Consider the following 20,465-nt stretch of genomic DNA (forward strand, 5'->3'; position numbering starts at 1 on the left):
AGAAAAACTAAATTGATGCATATATTGGATCGCATCATGACCAATTCAAATGTGGTTAAAAGTCATAGAACCTTGTATTGATTAAATTATATGAAAATTAAGAAAGTAAGCAGAAAAGAAAAAAGAAGGTGAGGTGGGTGTAAGGGATGGGGTTGATAAGTACATGAAGCTGAAGATGGTGGAGAAAAAGACTCAAGAAACTGTGAATATTTTAACCGAATGAAATAGTAAAAAAACTTATTTATAACGTGATTTTAAGAGTAGTAGAAAAGACAATTTATTATGAGATGTTAGGAGAAATAGAAAAGATTTACATTATTATAAGATGTTTGGAGTAGTTGAAAAGACCTAAATTATAATGAGATGGTCTTTTTTTTTTTAATTTTTTAAAACAGAGATTTAATTTCTGAACTTAATGCATTATACCTACGTCCAAAGAGAATGCTAATAGTCTAAAGCATTATCATATTAAAAGTAAATGAACTATTAGTCAAATGAAACTGGACTATACTTAATTTAATTTACTCAAATTCATCATTTTTGGATTTTAAAGGAATAATTAAATAGATTTTTTAAATAAATTTTTTGATACTTTAATGAGGCGACCCTTGTGCGTTTTTTTATCTTGAGGCGAGGCGATCTGAAAAAAGCTCTCGCTTCAGATGAAGAAGCGAGAAGCGGACCCTAAGGCAAAAGCGCAATAAAGCGCGCTTTTCATAAATAAAAAAAGCGACAATTAGTTTTTTTAAAAAAAAATTAGGTTTTTTATTAAAAAAAATCTGAAATATAACCTTCTCTCTCCTCACGGCTCTTCTTTCACGACTCTTTCCCTTCTTTCTCTCCTCGTGGCTTTTCTTTCACAATACATCTTTCCCTTCTTTCTCTCCTGACGGTCTCGAATGAGGCTGCCTCTCTCTTCAACCTTGACCACAACTGCAGGTAACTTTTTGTTCATCTCTTTTTTAGCTAATGTTTATTAGTTCATCTCTATTTTCTCCTGAAATATATAATCTTCGCCTGTGCTTCATCTCTTCATCTCTCTGAGTTTCGACTACTCTAGTTTTTTCTTCTTCTTCTTCTCTTCTTTTCTTCATCTCTGTTGCCTGCTCTGTTTCTAATTACTGACTGCTGCCTCCTCTGGGTTTTTTTTCAATTCTTTTGCTTTTTTTTTTTTATTATTTTGTGATCAGTCTAGCAGCCTTGTAGAAGAACAGGAGTTTGTATCTTTGTGATTTAATTATGTTTTTTATTTTTTGCTTTATATGTTATGACTTATGAGTATTTTTCCCTATGTAATTTTTTCAATCTAAGACTATATTTCCTTTGTTTAGTTATTTAATATTTTTTTATTTCTATACTAAATGTCGCTTTTTTTTAAAAAAACGTGCGCTTCGCTTCATGCTTCTCGCTTCTGTGAAGCAAGCCCTCGTCGTTTTTTTTCGCTTCTCGCTTCCCAAAACACTGATTTGAAAAGGCAAATTCAGAGGAATAATAGAGGTTGTAACACTCGCACTTGAAATAATAAATCGATTGTTGCTATAATCTTCCGTTCTTGATTATTGTTTTCTCGACGAGAATTTTATTATCTACAGATTCTTTGAAAGAATTTTTTTAATGACAATAGTTTTATCACTGAAAATGATATTTTACTATGTTGAAAACAAGTAAAATGAAATCAATAAATAAAGAGATGTTTTATTATATTGATAACAAGTAACAAGAATTCTGTTAAAAACCAATAAATTTAATCACATAATATAATAACACTACTAAATTATTCGCGCTTTGCGTGAGAATTTAATATCACGAAATTTATAAAATAATACTTATAATCTATCCGTCATTAAAACTAAAACACTATATTATCTTACATACAAGATTACATAGTAACAAACATTAATAATGTGAAGGAAAATGAAAATTATTAGTACATCTTTATCATTCGTCCTTAGTAACGTAAGTATAAATTAATGACTAAAAACTATATATCAAGATCTGCAACATAAACTGATAAATAATGGTGTCAGTGGACCACTCAACATGAACAAAATACACAAATATTTAATAGTGAAGAAGAAGAAGAGAAGGTTCATAATTTACGTTTTTTTTAAATGAGAAGAAATCGCTCTATTTATAGACAACAAATGGTAGTATGAACAAATATTTATTGAGCTTTAATCAGAAATTTACAGTTATTAAAAAAGTTGCAATCCTTAGGAAATGTCACAACCTTTCAAAAAGTCACAACTTTTCATAAAAGATAGAAATTTTCATAAAATCGCAACTCTTCATTAAAGTCGTAACTTTTTATAAGAGTCACAAATTTTCAGAGTTAATACCTCAGATGGTCACTCAACTATACACTCTTCTCCCAGAAAGTCACTCAACTTTCAATTTTCACTCAAAAGTCACTCAACTATGCACTTCTTTCTCAGAAAGTCACTCAACTTTGAATTTTAATTCAAAAGTCACTCAACTTTGAATTTTAATTCAAAAGTCACTCAACTATTCACTCTTTCCTCAAAAAGTCACTCAATCTATTAAATTGTATTTTTAATTAAAATTTATTGATATTAATTATTTATATAACAAACCAAAATTTTTAAAAAATAAAAATACCATTTAAACCATTTAGTGATCCAGCCACCTAACCCGCCCCATTAAAAAATATGATATGACCCATTTTATTTTGTCTTTAATCCTAATTCAAGGTTTAAAGAGAGGGATTAATTTAGGATTAAAGACAAAATAAAATGGGTCATATTATATTTTTTAATGGGTCGGGTTAGGTGGATGGATCACTAAATGGTTTAATTTATTTTTTAAATTTTTTGATTTGTTATATAAATAATTAATATCAACAATTTTTAATTAAAAAATAATTTAATAGATTGAGTGACTTTTTGAGGAAAGAGTGGATAGTAGAGTGACTTTTGAGTTAAAATTCAAAGTTGAGTGACTTTTTGAGAAAGAAAGCAATAGTTGAGTGACTTTTGAGTGAAAATTAAAAGTTGAATGACTTTCTGAGGAAAGAGTGCATAATTGCGTGACAATGTGAGGTATTAACTCCAAATTTTCATGAAAACAAAAGACTAACTTTGAAAATAAATAAATTAAAAGAGAATTTTGATTTGTGATGGCGACGCCACGTAGTGGATCTAAGGTTCTATATATATATAAAAAAAAAGTAAGGATTAAAATAAATATTATACAATTGCTAACTCTCATTCAATGAAAATATTAGGTTCCCATTTTCTTATAAGAATTACATCCCCTTCTCATTATTCAAATTCATGGCAAAAAGTGCCATTGGATTAAAGCTATCATTGTTTTTGTTACCAACAGCTGCATATGGCTAAAGTTATTTTCTTTCCAAGAGAATGATGCATATCATTTCTCAATCCTTCAACTCTTCATCACTTCACCATTGTACACTAAAACTTTTCTCCAAAACCATTTCTTCTTCCTCTAAATTACCCCATTACAAAACCAAATCCCCATTCAAATGGAGGACAAATCATGTTTTTGTACAAACCAATCCACTACTTTCTCTTTTAGAGACCAAATGCAAATACATGAACCAACTCAAACAAATCCACTCACAAATGATTCTCACTGGCATATTCTCAAATGGGTTTGCTTCAAGTCGTTTAATAGCCTTTTGTGCACTCTCAGAAAAGGGTAATCTTGATTATTGTAAAAAAATATTGTATAATATGGAAAACCCAAATACATTTTCTTGGAATATGGCTATAAGGGGTTGTTGTGAAAGTGAAACCCCAATTGATGCATTCTTTTTGTATAAACAAATGCTTATGACAGTAGAGAATGAATTTAGTTGTTTGAAGCCTGATAATCATACTTTCCCTTTGTTATTTAAGATATGTTCTAGATTGGGTTTGTATTATATGGGTCAAGAGATTCTTGTACATGTTTTGAGGATTGGTTATGATGGAGATGTGTTTGTGCATAATGCACTGATTCATTTTTTGGTTTCTTGTGGTTTCTTGGAGGATGCATATAAGGTGTTTGATGATAGTTCTGTGAGGGACCTAGTTTCTTGGAATTCAATGATTAATGGTTATGCTAGGAGTGGGAGATCGAGGGAAGCGTTGATGGTATTTGAGAAGATGAAAATGGAGTCTGTGGAGCCTGATGAAGTTACTATCATTGGGATGGTAGGGGCATGTGCTCAGCTTGAGGATTTGGAGCTTGGGAGGAAGTTACATAGATACTTTAGGGACAAGTGTTTATATTTTAGCGTACCACTTTGCAATGCACTCATGGACATGTATATGAAGAATGGGAGTCTAAATGAAGCAAAAGCTTTGTTTGATAGTATGGATGAGAGGACTGTGGTAAGTTGGACTGTAATGATTAGCGGGTTTGCTAAATTTGGGTGTTTGGATGAAGCAAGGAGGCTTTTCAATGAGATGCAGGAGAAAAATATTGTACAATGGAATGCCTTGATTGGAGGTTATGTCCAAGCTAAGCATGGTAAAGAGGCATTGGTTTTGTTTCAGGAAATGCAAACGATGAACATAAAACCCGATGAAGTGACAATGGTTAGTTGTCTATCCGCTTGTGCACAACTTGGAGCACTTGATATTGGGATTTGGATTCACCACTACATCAAAAAACATAAGCTTTGTTCAACTGTTTCTCTGGGAACAGCACTTGTTGATATGTACGCCAAATGCGGCAACATTGAAAAAATGCTTCAGGTTTTTCACGCGATGCCCATCAGAAACTCATTGACTTGGACAGCTGCAATTGGCGCCTTAGCGCATCATGGAAATGGGCATGATGCTCTATCATATTTTTTAAAGATGGTTGACAGTGGTCTGAGACCAGATGATGTCACATTTCTTGGGGTCTTGTCAGCTTGTTGTCATGGAGGTTTGGTTGAAGAAGGGAGAAAGTTTTTTACTCAAATGACCACAAAGTTCAACATTCTGCCTAAATCTAAACATTACGCTTGCATGGTGGACCTTTTGGGCAGGGCAGGGCTTCTGGAAGAAGCTTATGAGCTTGTCCGTGGAGTGCCAAATGAGGCTGATGCTTCAGTATGGGGAGCATTGTTTTTCGCTTGTCGAGTTCACAGGAACATTGAGATGGGGGAAAAGGCAGCTCTGAAACTTCTTGAATTGGATCCTGGTGATAGTGGAACTTATGTCTTACTTGCTAACATGTATGTTGAAGCAAATATGCAACATAAGGCACGAGATGTGAGGAAGATGATGGGTGAAAGAGGATTACAAAAAACACCTGGTTGCAGCTCTGTTGAAGTAAATGGAAATATTTTTGAGTTTTTTGTTACAGACAAGATACATCCTCAGTCCGATCAGATTTATGAATGTTTGATTCAGTTAACAGGACACATTGAAATAGCTGAATATCTGCCATATATCAGATACGACCTGTTATTTGATTCTGATGTTTACAGTGCAATGTAAGAAAATCTGATTCGTCAGTCACCAAACCTACGTAGACAACAGAAGGGCTTGGTCCTGCTAAAGATGTTCAAATGATTAGGAGGGCAGGAGTTGAGTTGCAACCTAAAGGCCACGGGAACGACTTAACCCGCTCCTCTGTTCTACTGAGGCACTGTGAATACAGACAGCTCAAGGATGGATCTAAATGTTCTTTTGTTTTAACTGGAGGCATCACTACTAATGGTAAACAGACTGGTCGAAAACAGTCAAATCAATAATCACTCAAACAATGTTTTGTTGTCTCACAATCTTTGACAACTGAGAGATTATATATGTCTACAGTGCTCAAGCTTAACTAGCCTGTGCACGCACAAGTGGTGGAGCCACATTCAAGCAAGAAATGTTTTCAGAACGAACCTATTTGTATTTTCCCCATGCAATAGGATCAGGACAGTGAAAAGTACAACTAGATATCCTTCCAGTGACAGTTTTGAAATCAAGGCTGAATATGTAAAACAGAACACGTGGTACAAAGCTCCATAGTTAAAAGAAACTGTCGAATGTGGTGTTTCTTTATGTGCTTATTTACCATTAAACTATTTCTCTAATGTAACACAACGAACAGGAAATATAAGATTCTATAATGAAAACAGAAAGGGATAATGCTTTGACCAAGAAGAAAAATAGGATGCTTGTTATTTGCTTCACCGCTTTGATGTATTGATCACCACTTCTGTGTAGCAAATTGGGCAAGCCTGACACATTAGTAAATGACTCAACAATCTGGTATATATGAAATGATGGATTGAGGGAAATAGTTTCGAAAGAGTTCAGTTGATTACTTTGTTGATACTTAGCCATCTGCTTCCACAACCAGCATGATAGACATGTTTGCAAGGAAGTGTGACCTGCTGATCCTTTCGTTTGTACTCCATCTGACAGATCACACACCTGGAAATAACAAGGTAAATCCATCGTGTTCAGTGTAAATGCTTTGATACAAAAAGTACGTCACCAAGATAATCATGATAAACTAATAACTTTTCTAGGGAAATTAGTACTATAATAGATGATAATGACAACGAAAAAAGAATTTCATCAATAACCTGTGGGGAGAAAAACAAATTGAATCACACACAGCCACATACATTTATTAAACTCCACAGTATGCACAAGATGACATCTCTCAAAGGAGATCTAGAAAAAGGACATGATACCCACCCAAGGAAATAGTTAATATAGAATACTGTTGTAACAAACCTATACTTGAATTTTAAAAACATAAAGAGTCTGCCAGTTTCTCAAATTAATGAAAGTTTATCAACTAAGTAACGATTTGTATGATCTGGTCACATGTAGAAAACAACCAACCAGCCTATTATTCTTGAAAAAAACATAACAATCAACACAGAATGAGAAGCAAATGAAGAAAACTATAATACGTTACGGCTAGAGGATAACTTAACATAAATTTTTCCATTACTTGCCCTTGTTATAGGAAGAGATTTTCAATGGTTTGTTCTACCTTTCCTTTCTTGATTTCTTTCTTGAGAAAAATCCACACTTAAACTTTGTGACTGGAAGCAAGGAGATTTGATTTTGGGAAAGGCCTCTGCTTTGAGTTCCAACAGCCTCCCCCAACTCAAGTAATTCCTGCAATTCAATCCACATTTTATCTAAGGGAATTACAACGGCAAGTTTTAGTAAGTCTCCAATATAAATCTTCAAACACCAAAAAAAAACAAGTCTACAATATAAACCTCCAAATAATCCATAATAAAGCAAACTAAAACATTACTTATGATCAGTAAAACAAGGATAGTGGAAACAATCATTAAAAGAAATGATCATTGTTGTCTTAGATGAATTTCTGCAGATAAAGAAGGTGAACACTGAAGAGTATGTAACGCATGTCAGTTAGTTACACCACTCATCACCTACACTATTTCTTGTATGATTTGTCAAGAAAATAAATCATTTCACTTAAATAGTACTCATGACTGTATTGTATACGAAAATGGTTCAATGACAAGAAAGATTGAATATGAAAACTTTCAGGAGTTGTGAGCATCAAAATACTCTTTAGCCTCAAGAGATATAGTAGAATAGAAGAATAAACAATCTCCTGATTTTCATATTCCTTTTCTTCATTTTTCTCTTTTTACATGTATTTCATGCAAAGATTTTTTTTAAAATAAAAAAAATTAAGAAGTTGCAGATCAACTGATGCAGGAGGAAGTTTCATCATGCACTAGCTTGGATATTCAACAAGTATGGACAAAGTTTTCAATATTACATGTGTAATTGGTGCTGGCCAGTCGGAAATAATTATGCAAATTCTATTAACTTCTGAATGAGGAACATGTCCATGAGGATTCACATAACCGTCCCCAAAACTTGTTTGGGACTGAGGCATAGTTGTTGTTGTTATTCTTAGCTTCTAAAATTTTCAATTGTATGTAAAGGACCCAAACATTTTTTAAAGTCTGAGACTCCATAGGTGGCCATAATTCATTGCTAGAGTACAACATATTTTGCTAGATAAATTCTTATCTTGGGTACTGATTTCCCTTTGTTCCTCTCTTTTTCAGATCGTAAGCATTATGAACAAAGGTTCTAACATGAAACCCTGCCCTCTTAGGTAAAATAGAAAACAATGACATGCCTTAAACATCAAAAAAATAACCTACATAAGTCCAAACTAACATATCAATCTTCGAAAACCAATGGATATTCGTTCTAATATACATAATATGATAGGTCAAAGCTTATTTTTCTTTGATTAGAGGACACCCTCAAACAAGGAGCACAATAACTACAAGTCCAAACTAGCATATCAAATCCAAGAAAATCAGTCAATGTCTATCCCTTTAAGTTGCACAATATTAGTTCATCTGATCTTATCCACTCAATTTATGCCTAAGGGCAACCTTCAAAACCTACTTTGCTGGTCATCAGCTGCATGGAGTAATTCATTATTTTAAGGACCTTCAAAGAAGTATAAAGCTAATAGAATCTAATTTTCCATCCATCTATATCTGCTTTGATCATCTAATCATAAGACATAATTTGAAAGAGGGAAATAGTCCTAATCAAATCTAGAATCTGCAAGGTTATTGTAGCCCAATGTAAATGTTTTCACCTCTAGAACAGACAACATCACATCATTGACCTTAGACTATCAAAATCAATTCGTGCAGTATGATGCATAGGTTGGAAAAGTAATTCTCTGCCTTAATAACCACTAAAAGAATTTGGATATGAGATTCTTGGTGTCTCAAAGTGAATTGCGAGATAATGATACCATCTGAGGATGCACAAGGTAATGATAATAGTCATAATACAAGTCTCATAAGTGGAGATGACAGAAATTTACAAATCAAACCTCATAGGTCATGTTGTCAGGGTCGATATTATCTTGCCAAACAACCTGCATTAAATTACAACACAGATGAATGATATAAGTAATCAGTAATTCTAATTATAAGAGGACAATAAAAGCTTCTTCACTCTCTGTAAAAGAAACAAGTATGACCCACTCTTACTCAGCAGCCAGTAGCACTTCTGAAAACATTAGCAGGAACAGAAAATGTAAGACTCCTCTAGTTACTATTACATTTTTACCTTTGTCTTTTGGGAATGGTAAATATAGTATTACAATTTTTTTTAATTCATCAAAAGAGTAGTTTTTAAACTATTTAGCTGTTGTATTGTTTGTCTGCTTTAAATCATTACTAATCATTACTATAGTTACAAACACAAACAGTTCTATTCTTGTCATAGTACGCAGATACTTTGAATAAGAAAAGTAGAGGTTATGGTGGTTATCAATCAGCCAGACTAAAGATCCTGACATGAAAGAGAAAAAAGACATAACATGGTATGAAACTTCATACCTCACTGTCACGAGTATTAATTTGACCCCTGGGACCTGAAAAAGAGCAAAGGGTCATGCTTATCCATAATTTAGTGTATCATAAAATGGGGGAGCTTTTTATGAATAGGTACAGCAATAGTAGCAGAAAATGGAGACAAATGTGACTGCAAATACTCAAAGCATAAGGTCCAACACAAACATATTCCATACACTTTTTGCTGCATTCGGATCGACATATGCCTTACAAAATAAAACTGTCACCGTTAACTTTCAGAAATTGGTATATGGAAAACAGAAAGAAATACATATAAAGAAGAAAAAGCCATTGAGTTTTTCAATATAATATTTTGCATTGAAGCAGCAACCAGTCGTGTTATGCAGTGTTTGTAGACTACAAAAAGAAAAGGGGAAGTGAAATGCAAGTGTAATAAAGCAACCTTAGCACCACTTTGACTTAGAAATGTAGGATGTACTAGTACTTTTATGCATTTTATCACTCTCCACACATTTATAACCTGTATTTACAGGCATCTCTTCAATTTAATAAAAGATCTGTCCAATCTAGAATCTTGGCATTGCGACCAGCTATTTCAGCATCCATACCAAATTGTTACCAAAAGAGATAGTCTTCAGAAATGCTGTAGCAGAGGTCTTTTTTACAGAAACAGCAGAAAAAAGTCTCAGTGCCTTCAGAGAATAATTTGAGTCAACTGCTGCAGACCACAGGACCAATTTCATATGATGAGCATGAATCATTGAAGCAGTTATCCGACAAGGACTTGTTTATTTTGTTGGATGACCTTTTCCTAACCCGTCCAAATCAAATTTTATTGGTTGACTAATGCACTTTGAATGGGCACTCCGGACCACTCGTTCAAACAAGAGGTTTATAGCTCAATGGCTTTCACGACAGCAAGATAACCATTGGAAGGTGAGTGTTTTGATTTCACCTATAACCTTGAGATGCAAAAGAACAGTAGATCCCCGTCCTCAATGCTCAGAACTTTGGAGCGATTATAATCTAGAATTACGGTGTTAAGCGATTGAGGCTAGTATACAAATGGCAGTGAGATTATCTAATATCGTGTTTGCTAAATAATTGACAGATAATAGTAAATAAAATGTGAGCACAGGGAGACATCTTTACAGTAGGAATGAACTGAAAGGGTGCTAAGTAATGCAGGTAACTCATGGAAGATGATCAATATATTATTCCTGATGCATTTTCCTTGCAATATTTTATCATATCTAATATATGCACAAGGCAAAAGAAATAAAGAAAGGAACTGTTGAAGATGTTTCCATATAAACAGGCTTTCAAAATTCTAGCTTTGTTGATTTTCATTTTTAAAAATTGTACATATCAACCGATGTAGGAAGATACTGAAACGGAAACTTACATTCCACAGAATTAGTGAGTGAATTGGAGCCTGAAATTTCCTCTCTATGCACATTTGCAGCTACATTTACAGTGGTGGTTGAAGGGTTCTCTAAATGTCTATCATGCTCCTCGATTCCAGATACATGATCATTCACCACATATTCACGATCATAATCATAATACGAGAAACTACCTGCTTCAGAATAACCAAATTTGTATGGATTGGTGCTGATGGATGGATATAAACTCTCCTGCAAGAATCAGAGAGTCATACGCGGTGTTACTTAAGAACATGCGCTGCTTTCCATGTTACTGACAATTTGATATAGAAGAAACCAAAGATGTATGAAGAAAATGTACATGCTGTAGTTAAGTGATATCCAAAGGCATCTCTAATGTCTTCATATGCTTAGCAGTTTGTAGCAGAATAGAGCAATTGAAAGCTAGTGTCCTTCAGATGCAGCATAGTTGCTAATTATGCAGTTGATACATGTTGTTTATGTGTACTAAGGCATGGTTCTAAGTTTTCTCTATGCACACTACTAGAGTAAATGTATGTGCATATAGAACAGCACATACTTGATAAACAAACTTCCACTTTCTCATGGACTTCTTTTCATATTCATGAGCACTGCTAGTAATATATGCTTATCCTATCATGATTTTTAAAATGTCCAGGTTGCAAAGTTAATTCTACAAGTGTAAAACTTATTGACTGTTCCAATTGCACCCTCATTGTACAAGTTATTTTGCACATCCTGCATAGCAGGGCAGAAGATGGAAATACGGATCAAAATGGAAGTAGTGGAAGGCACAACATGAATATTGAAAAAAAATGTTCAACTTCTGTGAAACTACTGAATACCTGAGCATAGGGAGGATCAGCAAATATATAATTAACATGGTCATACGTAACACCTCCAAAGAAATCCATAAAACTTCCAATTGAATTATAAGGCATAGCACCATTTGTATAATAAATTTCCGTTTGCTGATTCCAGTTCATGGTGAATTACTATTCTGCAGCAGACTGCAAATTTGCCGTGTCAATTCTTAAAGCTAAAGTAGCTATGACGACTAAAGTCAACAAAAATAATATTTACCACTAATTCTTCTGGAGAGCACAGAGAAGAACAATCAACATATGAAACTCCGATTCCAAGATAATAAATGTGGATCCTCTTCAGTTTTAGCAATCCTATTAAAACAAACAATCAGTTTCTTTATCATCTATAAACCAAACCAAAAAGAAAAATCAGAAGACAAAAATACATATGTTATATCCTTGCTGATGCACAAAGATTAACAAAAGGGAAAAGCAAACAAAAAAAAAACAATTCACTATCAAGAAATTTTAACTAATTCTTTTGAACTGAAAATAGAACTAACTCAAGTAACTTCCCTTACATCTCTTCAAAAACAGTACTATATTTTCCACTCATTTCCAGCACTCCCTCAGAAACCAAAATTCGCAACAACAGTTGAGTTAAAAGTAACTCCCTCAGAAACCAAAATTTGCAACAACAATCGAGTTAAAAGTAACAACATATAGGCACTTTATACTTAAGAAAATCAGACATAAAACCAAGCTGCTCCACATAACTTCAAACAAATCAAGCAATAATAACTTGATATTTCAAAACATACACAGAATCAAAAGAAAAAAAAATATGCTTTTTCCTCTTATCTTCCAGCATTAACAGATTGCACCAATGTGGACGAAATTTAACACCAGATTTCACACATTTTACTTGAGAAACTCAGTGATAAAATCTAACCTTTCTCTAGCAAGAAATTTCAACTAAATCAAACAATAATTCCTGAACAAATGCACAAGAAATTTTATACTTTCAGGTTTATTCGTTTTCCTTTCAATTTTTATTTTAATAAAACGGATCGCAACAACAATTAGAAGGCAATTAACACCACATTTGCTTCTAAAAACCAAACTTCACCATCACCCATCATCAATTTGTTGATTTTTTTTCATGAAAACCGGAAGAATGCAGAAATTCCCTACTTGCTTAGAACAAAAGAGTACCCCCAACAGATCTCAACACAATTCAACAGAAATTACCACAATATAATAGCACAGTACACTTCTTTTAAAAAAAAAAAGTAGCCAAACCAAATTTCAACCAAATCGAAATTCCTTTAATTTTTTCTTCAAATAATTTCAAGCATTTTCATCAAACGGATCGCAACAACAATCAGGAAGCAATTAACGCCACATTTGCTTATAAAAACCAAAACTTCACCATAACCTATCATAAATTCCTTGATTTTGCCATAAAAACCGGCAGAATGCAGAACGTAGATTTCCGTCAGAAATCAAAAAAAAATGCAACGAAATTAAAACGGAATTTGAGATTGAAAAAATTATTAGGTTAGCTCACCATTTTTGAGATTGAGAAAATGAAAATGGAAGATAAGGTGGTGAAGAAAGGAAGAATAATAAAGAGATTAAAGAACCGACATTTGTTTGTTTGCTTTATTGAATGCCTTATGCAGTTCATCAAAGTTGTTCTCTCTTCTTCTTTTTTTTTTTTTCTCCTTTGTGTGAAAATGGCATGAGAGAGAGAAGATGAAGACAGAGTTGCAAATTAAGTTTTTTTTTTTCACTTTTTTTCTCTCTCCTCACTTCTATAAAGATGGATGGGAATAATGTACCACATGTAAAGCACATTGTACAAATGTTTTCTCTTTGTACTCTCTTTATACAACACATGCTAGTTTGTTTTTTTGGTTTCCTACCCGGTGTCCGGAGTCGCGCATTGTCGGGCCCTTTTGAGGTGGTCTATTAATAGGATTTTTTCCATACTCAAGATTTAAATACGAGATCTCACCATAACATCACAATTCATATTGATACAACACAAGCTGGTTATGAGTAAATTACAATCTAGTACATAAATTGGTTTTTTTGTCACATTAATGAGAGAGTAATGAAACATTGGAGTATCAATTATGAGTTCTGACCAGAGAGTTGCAATTAAGTGATAAGTATTGTTACAGTTTGAGAAAATGGTCAAAAGTCCCCTTAAGCTATTACTGAATTCTCAACTGCACACTTATTTTTTATTGGGATTTTATCACCTCTGAACCTTTTAAAAGTAAAATATCTAGCCCTTTATAAAGTCACGCTCAGATTTGTATTAGGCAATGGTCTACACGCGCTGCCACGTAATATTTACTCTTTTTTTATTAAAAAAAATAATTATTTTTTTATATTTTATTTTTTTTGCTTTATATTTTCATCTTCTCCTTTTCTCTTTCTTTTCCATTCCTCCATTCTTTTTCTTTGAAACTTTTCTAGATTTGACGACTACCGCATCTTCAAACTTCATTGTAATTTTAAACACTAGGAAATCTCGTTCTAAAAATTCTATCACTGATATTGCTTCTTCTTCCGCTATTATAACATTTCTCAAAGATTGATATGAGAAACTCAATTGATGTTTAAAACAATTTCAATAAGTGGATCTTCTTTATCAAAAAGGGTCAAAATTTGTGTTTGTATCTCTCTACAGCGTTGAACATTGGGTCTGATTCATCCATACAACTCTTATTCAAGTTTTCATTTGACATTTTTGATGAATTTTGAGAAAATTTAAAATTCTAATTAGGAACCTAAATAAGAAAATAGAGCAGATTATGAACCCTAAATTCAAGATTTGAAGTAGAAACGAACATTAACAACTAAATTGTACTTAATTTTGAGTGAAAATCGTGATTTTCTTACAAAAGGATCAAGGATTAATGGTGTGGAAGAAGAATCAATGAGTTATTTAAAGGTGGGGAAGATGTCCCTGGGAAAATAAGAATTTTTTTGTCAAATTTCTGCTTTTGATGCGCCTAGAGACGGTGACAACACCTCCCATGACAGGTAAGCACTTAGGTGTGTAGAAAATAGAGCAATATAAAGTTCAAGTGGGTAATAGGACACCCATAAAGTTAGAGTGTGTAGTTGGGATTTCGCATATAGATTGGGGAGGTTTCAGACCATTTTCTCTTACAGTTTTGATTAGAGGTTTTGAATTGCTTTTAAATATAAGAATGTGTTTATTAATGAGTGTTTTATCTTTTAATATGAAATTTTTCGACATAAATTTAGATTTAGTCAGATCTTAATGTGAATATGGACATTTGATGGAAAATCAAATTTGTAACACTCCCGAAATTTCCAAACTATCATGTGAACTTTTCTGTGTATGTGAGTAAAGACTGGATTGAATGATTTCTAATTGTGCATATAGGTGTTAAGATCAATCCCTAAATGTGAAAAGTGTTTTGGAGATGAATTAAATTCATAAGAATCCTCTACAACAGAGTTAGGTTGAAAGCTTCCTTATTGATTGAGTTTTGGTGTAAGATTTTACTTGGATCAACTTCAAATAAACATATCTCATAAAATATGAAGAGTTATATATCTCATTATTAATCAAATTAAAGATTTTGAGTCTTCTTTCTAGCGTCACCAACCTATGATCAAATCGAGGTTTGAGTCAAAAGTCTTGATCATTTTAGTTTTGTCAGACTTTATGTTTTAGACATGTTTCACCGGCTTTAAACAATTTTTAAACTGGGGAAGCGTCGAATGAGAAAAATTTAAAAGATTGTTTTTTCTTATTTTGTTGAACAATTTTGGGTAGGCGTTTCACCGGCGTTGAGCAATTTTTGATATGCGTTTTACTGGTCAATCATAGTTGGGTAGTGAGAAGTCACTTTAGTATGATTTATCTCACTTTTGGTCATTCTTTCAAGTCCTATAGTGGTTTTCTCTCCTCCTCTCATCCTCCTTCACCAGAGTAAGTCATTCTCTGTGAATTTCAATCTCTTCAAATTAAATTTCTTCATCTATTCATGAATCATTGACAATAACGAACATATTTTATACATTATGGCGGGGTGCTTAAGCACCCACTGTCTTTTGTGAAAAATGACATTATTTATATATAAAATTTAGTAATCCATTAAAATATATTAATTGAGCACCCATTCTCTGGAGCAATTTTTGGGCTAAAAATACTTGAGCACCCATGATATTAAATTCTGGATCGGTCACGGATCATTGATAAAAATTTTACTCTTGACCATAGGTTTTACAAGAAATTCTAATTCAAGAATATCAAGAAAGAATTTCTAGCTAATCGTTCTTTATCAAGTTAGGATTTTTTATTAAAATTTGTGTAACGTTTAAAGTATATAAGGCTATCATAGTGAGGAACTTTGTTCTCTCTCACGCCTTACATCTACAATTTTAGTTAGTAAAATTAAAACTATGATTTCTATCCCAAAATCTGTGAATCTGAATTCCTTTATCTTTTTTTCGTTGATTTTTTATTTTATCATCAAAATTATGGTACTTCATATAATTAATGATCTTTGATTTATGATTTATGCATATTATACCACATGGACCCTTTCTAGCCAAAGTTATTTGAAAGTCTTGTCATGATATTTCATAAGTATTATTTTCATGAGAAAAGTAAGTTTTAAGATTTTCAAGAAGTATTTCAAGAAAAAAAAAATTGATTTCTAGTGCATTATTTCATGAAAGAAGTTTAAGAAATTATATTTTGCATTAAGTGCAAATTTTCAAGAGGAAAGCATAAAAAGATTTTTAGAAAGTTTACAGTTTAGTCTCAGACCAGATATAATTATATAGAAAAGACTAAATTCACTATATTCATAGATAGAAGTCGCATATATCAATTTTTTATAACTAGTATATTAAGTATATGATTTATGATTAGTATGACAATCGAATATTCATCAATGCTTAAGCAGTGCGACATCTAAATATGTCATCAATGTTTATGCAGTGTGACTTCTCAATTTGTCATCAATGAATAAATCTCAGTATATTTTCTATAGTTGTGAGCTTAGTCTTACCAACAGTACAATATACAAATTTGATCAAAGATTCACAGTATGATTTCAGTTACGATTTTCATGATATATTATAAGTATATATAGATTATTTGAAAGGATTATTTAGCACTGAGTGAATGAGGTCCTGAACAGCTCAAGTTCCAAAACTACGTATTACCATAGGATTATTCAATGCCTTAATAATGGTCCTCTAAATATTTTTGTTGTTAAAACTATACCGGATAACTATTTTCTCCATCTAAAATTTTAATTTAAATGCATTTTCTTCTTTGTATTCAATAAGTATTGCATGACCGAATAATTCAAGGAAGGGCGGACTGCGGGGAGGGTCCTTTTAAGTAGATGACTCGTCGGGCGGTCGGAGCGGGATGTTCATTCCATTCGACATCCCAATGCATGATATTTATCCACAAATGCTTAAAGAAATAATCTCAATTTATTTTTTCAGCCATTTAATCGAAAAATGCATGTTTGACGAAAGAAATTGTTCGTGTTTGTATAAGAGAACTATATTATAGAGTAGTACACACATCTCATGATCAATTTCACTTTTTACTGAATTAAAGCTATAACACTTAATAACTATCGCGTTTTTTCAGAATGACCATGTAATGTTATATTATATTTTGTTATGGATTTTTTTGCTCATTTCGTAAAATTGTATAAGAATTGAAAACTTTTTACAGTTTTCATAATTCGTGAGATTTTTTATATTTATAAAATATAAGTTACATGCTCAAATAAATTTTTAATTTTATATCAATGTGATTTCATATCACACGTTCGTAAAAATCATTAATTAAATTGCCTTTTTGAGAATTTTCCAATATATACTTTTAATTCATTTGTTTTCTCATGAGTCATGATGATTGAAAGACAAACATTGATCCACTCACACATAGCGTGTGAAGGCTGACATCTTTGTGTAGGACATAACACAAGGCATGCAAACTCCGTTGCTCATCACGTAAAAAGAAACTAATCATGCACAACTTTGTATGTCCGATTAAATTAAATTTGATTAGATTAAAATTAATAAATAAGTGAATTATTGACTCGTTCAATATCTTTTATTATATTTTTAATAGAATTATTTATAATTATTTTAAACTATAATTTCAAAAATCTCTCCTTTATCGTTAAATTTTATATTCAATCAAACATCTTTATCGAAGGAAATAAGTAGTAATGCATCGCAAAAGTAGATACCCTACTTCACTATATTTTATAGTAGCAAAAGAAAAAAAAAAGTAGAAAAAGGCAATAATTGGTTTCTTGTTCTTTACTTCTTCATTTTATAATGGGATTCATCTTAGCTTTATAATGGCTTTGCCTTTACGGTTTGTCTAATTTATTTTATAATATATAAAATAGGAAGGTCGGATTTGAATACTGAATATAAGAAAAATCTTGTTAAGTATTAAAATATTTTTCGTTTAAATGGATCTTACGTAATGTGAATCCTGATAAATCAAGATCCTAATTAATTTAAATAATATGAATAGCAAATACTAAGCGGAAACTAAAAAATAAAATAATTTAAGAGTACTATTTTGGTTTTGGACCACAATAAATTAAATCCTAGGATTCGAATAGAAGTAGTTGGCTTATTTGTAGATGGATAATATGGTAGAATAGGAAGATAACCAAAGAAAGATTCTTGGTCTAAAGAAAGTTAACAATTGGTTATGGTTTGTTAAGAATTTTGCCCCACATAAACTCTAAACCTTTAATCAATTTGAAGGGGATCTTTCCATACAATTAGTTGTAACTAATCTCCTAATTAAAGTGATCTTGTCCTTAATTTCTACATAGTGATGAGGAGCAAATTATTATGTTAAAGAAATACTTAAAAACTAACAATATATCATGTAAATTTATTTTGATAGAAAATGTGAAAATATGCCAAAGTAATATAGGTAAATAAATGTATATATCCTTTGAATAGTTTGTAACTTAATTAGATGAGAGGGATAATGCACAAATACCCCTTCAACCTATGCCCGAAATCTCACAGACACACTTATACTATACTAAGGTCTTATTACCATCCTGAATTTATTTTATTAATAATTTTCTACCTCATTTCGGCATACGTGACACTATCTTGTGGGTCCAACGTTGGTTGACTTTTTTTTTCAAGCTAGTGCCACGTAGGGTAAAAAGGGATAGAAAATTACTAATAAAATAAATTCAGGAGGGAAATAGAACCTTAGTATAGTATAATTGTGTCTGTGAAATTTCGGACATAGATTGAGGGGGTACTTGTGAATTTTCCCTAAATTATATGTTGGATATTTAACGTGTTTTGAGTATATCAAATTACAATGAACATGATCCATTTTTGGCATTTCTATTTATTGTGAAATGTGAAATGATTAAGAATTGTTTGACAATCATTAGATGATGAGATGGACTTTTGATGGTTACTATTTAGGTAAGAACTCATAATTTAAAAAATAAATAAATTTTGCAATAGCCTATTTGCTAGCAATCGTGGTCATAAAAACTACCATAATCCTAATTCATAGAATTTATATTAGTTTAGGAAAGAAGGAAGCTAAAATGAAGATAGTATTAGTAAGAAAGAAAATAAAATTTAAAAACTTTGTGAAAAGTGTTACAAAGTACTAAACGCTGTTAATTTTACTCTTAGTGGTATTTGGTCATATATTTTTTAATTTTTTTTTTTTTAAATAATCATCTGGTTATGAAATTTGATAAGATTTTAAAATTTGATCTTTAAATATTTTCATGCCAGCTTTTTGGACTTCCACTCATAAGAGTTCAAATTATTTACGAATAAAATACATGTCCAAACACAAATTCAAATTCCGAAATCACAACTTCAGAAGCTTTAGTTGTTCAACTTTAGAAGTTCAAAATTTATGAGAGAGCTTATTAAGTATTTAATTTGAAACTTAGAATTACCTTCTTTGACCTCTCTCTTTATTACCTTGTCATTGCTTTATTTCTATTTACATGAGTAATTTCATGCATCAACATTGCATGCTTCTTGCAACTATTAAAAAAAAAACCTTTTATAAAACACACCATTTTTTAAATTTATTTTTAAGAAATGGTTTAACAAGGAAATGATATAGAAACATGCTCCTAGTTTTCATGTTTTTAATTTATTCCATAGAAATGTTCAATAACACTTCTAGGAGAAAAGATTACTAAATGCAATCTTTTGTACTAGATGAAATAAATTAAGAGTATGTTTGGATTGATTTAAAAAAAGTAATTTTTAAAAAGTATTTTTGAAAGTGTTGAAACTTATTTTTAAAATAAATAGTTATTTATTTGAATAAAAGTGTTGCAGTTGGGAAAAAAAATTGTTGATGTGCTTGGCCCTTCAAGTTGTTAACATGATAAAAAGTTGATTAATTTAATTTTTTTTTACTTAAATTAAAAAAATAAAAAAAATATATTTTACATCCATAAAAAATAATAATAATAATATTTATACTAATACTAATAACAATAACAATAACAATAACAATAACAATAACAATAACAATAACAATAACAATAATAATAATAATAATAATAATAATAATAATAATAATAATAATAATTAAAAAAAAAAAAATTAAGGGCAAAAAGGTAATGTATCTTGTCAACATAAAATGACTTTTAAGCTGGAAAAAAAATACCCTCACTTAGTTTTTAGCCTTTGACTTAAAATAAATTATTTTTGACTTAAAATAAGTCACTTTTATAATTATCAAACACTCTAATAAGTCAAAAACTAACTTTTAAGTCAGTTTGACTAGTTTTTAAGTTAATCCAAACAGGCTCTAATTAAATGCAGTGTTCAAGATCAGATGTTCTATTTTGAAGAGAAAAAAATAACATTTATACTGGTCTTTAT

The 20,465-nt window shown here is 31.5% G+C and overlaps 2 protein-coding genes across 5 annotated transcripts; one reads left to right on the plus strand and one right to left on the minus strand.

The window, feature by feature from the left end:
• Positions 1–3,202: 3,202 nt before the first annotated feature.
• On the plus strand, positions 3,203–5,988 carry LOC101255361 (pentatricopeptide repeat-containing protein At2g22410, mitochondrial). Its single transcript, XM_004250828.5, has one exon. It carries the CDS (start codon positions 3,381–3,383, stop codon positions 5,454–5,456), a length of 2,076 nt encoding a protein of 691 aa, XP_004250876.2. The 5' UTR covers positions 3,203–3,380; the 3' UTR covers positions 5,457–5,988.
• Positions 5,839–13,384, minus strand: LOC101255658 (E3 ubiquitin-protein ligase BIG BROTHER-like). 4 transcript variants are annotated; one of them, XM_010314916.4, is made up of 9 exons: positions 13,170–13,384; positions 11,797–11,891; positions 11,559–11,723; positions 10,713–10,944; positions 9,332–9,366; positions 8,821–8,865; positions 6,961–7,088; positions 6,278–6,386; positions 5,839–6,190 (listed from the first exon to the last, which is right to left on the minus strand). In XM_010314916.4, exons 3-9 carry the CDS (start codon positions 11,697–11,699, stop codon positions 6,140–6,142), a joined length of 741 nt encoding a protein of 246 aa, XP_010313218.1. In that variant the 5' UTR covers positions 11,700–11,723; positions 11,797–11,891; positions 13,170–13,384; the 3' UTR covers positions 5,839–6,139. The 4 variants fall into 4 exon arrangements, with proteins under 4 accessions (XP_010313218.1, XP_004250877.1, XP_025883942.1 ...); XM_004250829.5 differs by having other exon boundaries at positions 13,090–13,384; XM_026028157.2 differs by having other exon boundaries at positions 11,559–11,713; positions 13,090–13,310.
• Between the last annotated feature and the right edge of the window lie 7,081 nt (positions 13,385–20,465).

The sequence above is a fragment of the Solanum lycopersicum genome, chromosome 11, assembly GCF_036512215.1.
Source record: "Solanum lycopersicum chromosome 11, SLM_r2.1".
NCBI classification, from domain to species: Eukaryota; Viridiplantae; Streptophyta; class Magnoliopsida; order Solanales; family Solanaceae; genus Solanum; species Solanum lycopersicum.

Excerpts from the sequence above, each read along its gene's own strand:
- LOC101255361 (XM_004250828.5), top strand. The coding sequence starts at position 3,381 with ATGATGCATATCATTTCTCAATCCTTCAACTCTTCATCACTTCACCAT.
- LOC101255658 (XM_010314916.4), bottom strand. The coding sequence starts at position 11,699 with ATGAACTGGAATCAGCAAACGGAAATTTATTATACAAATGGTGCTATG. Across the intron at positions 8,866-9,331 it reads TTAATACTCGTGACAGTGAG|GTTGTTTGGCAAGATAATAT; the intron begins GTATGAAGTTTC and ends AATTTAATGCAG. Across the intron at positions 6,191-6,277 it reads GATGGCTAAGTATCAACAAA|GCTTGCCCAATTTGCTACAC; the intron begins GTAATCAACTGA and ends CTAATGTGTCAG.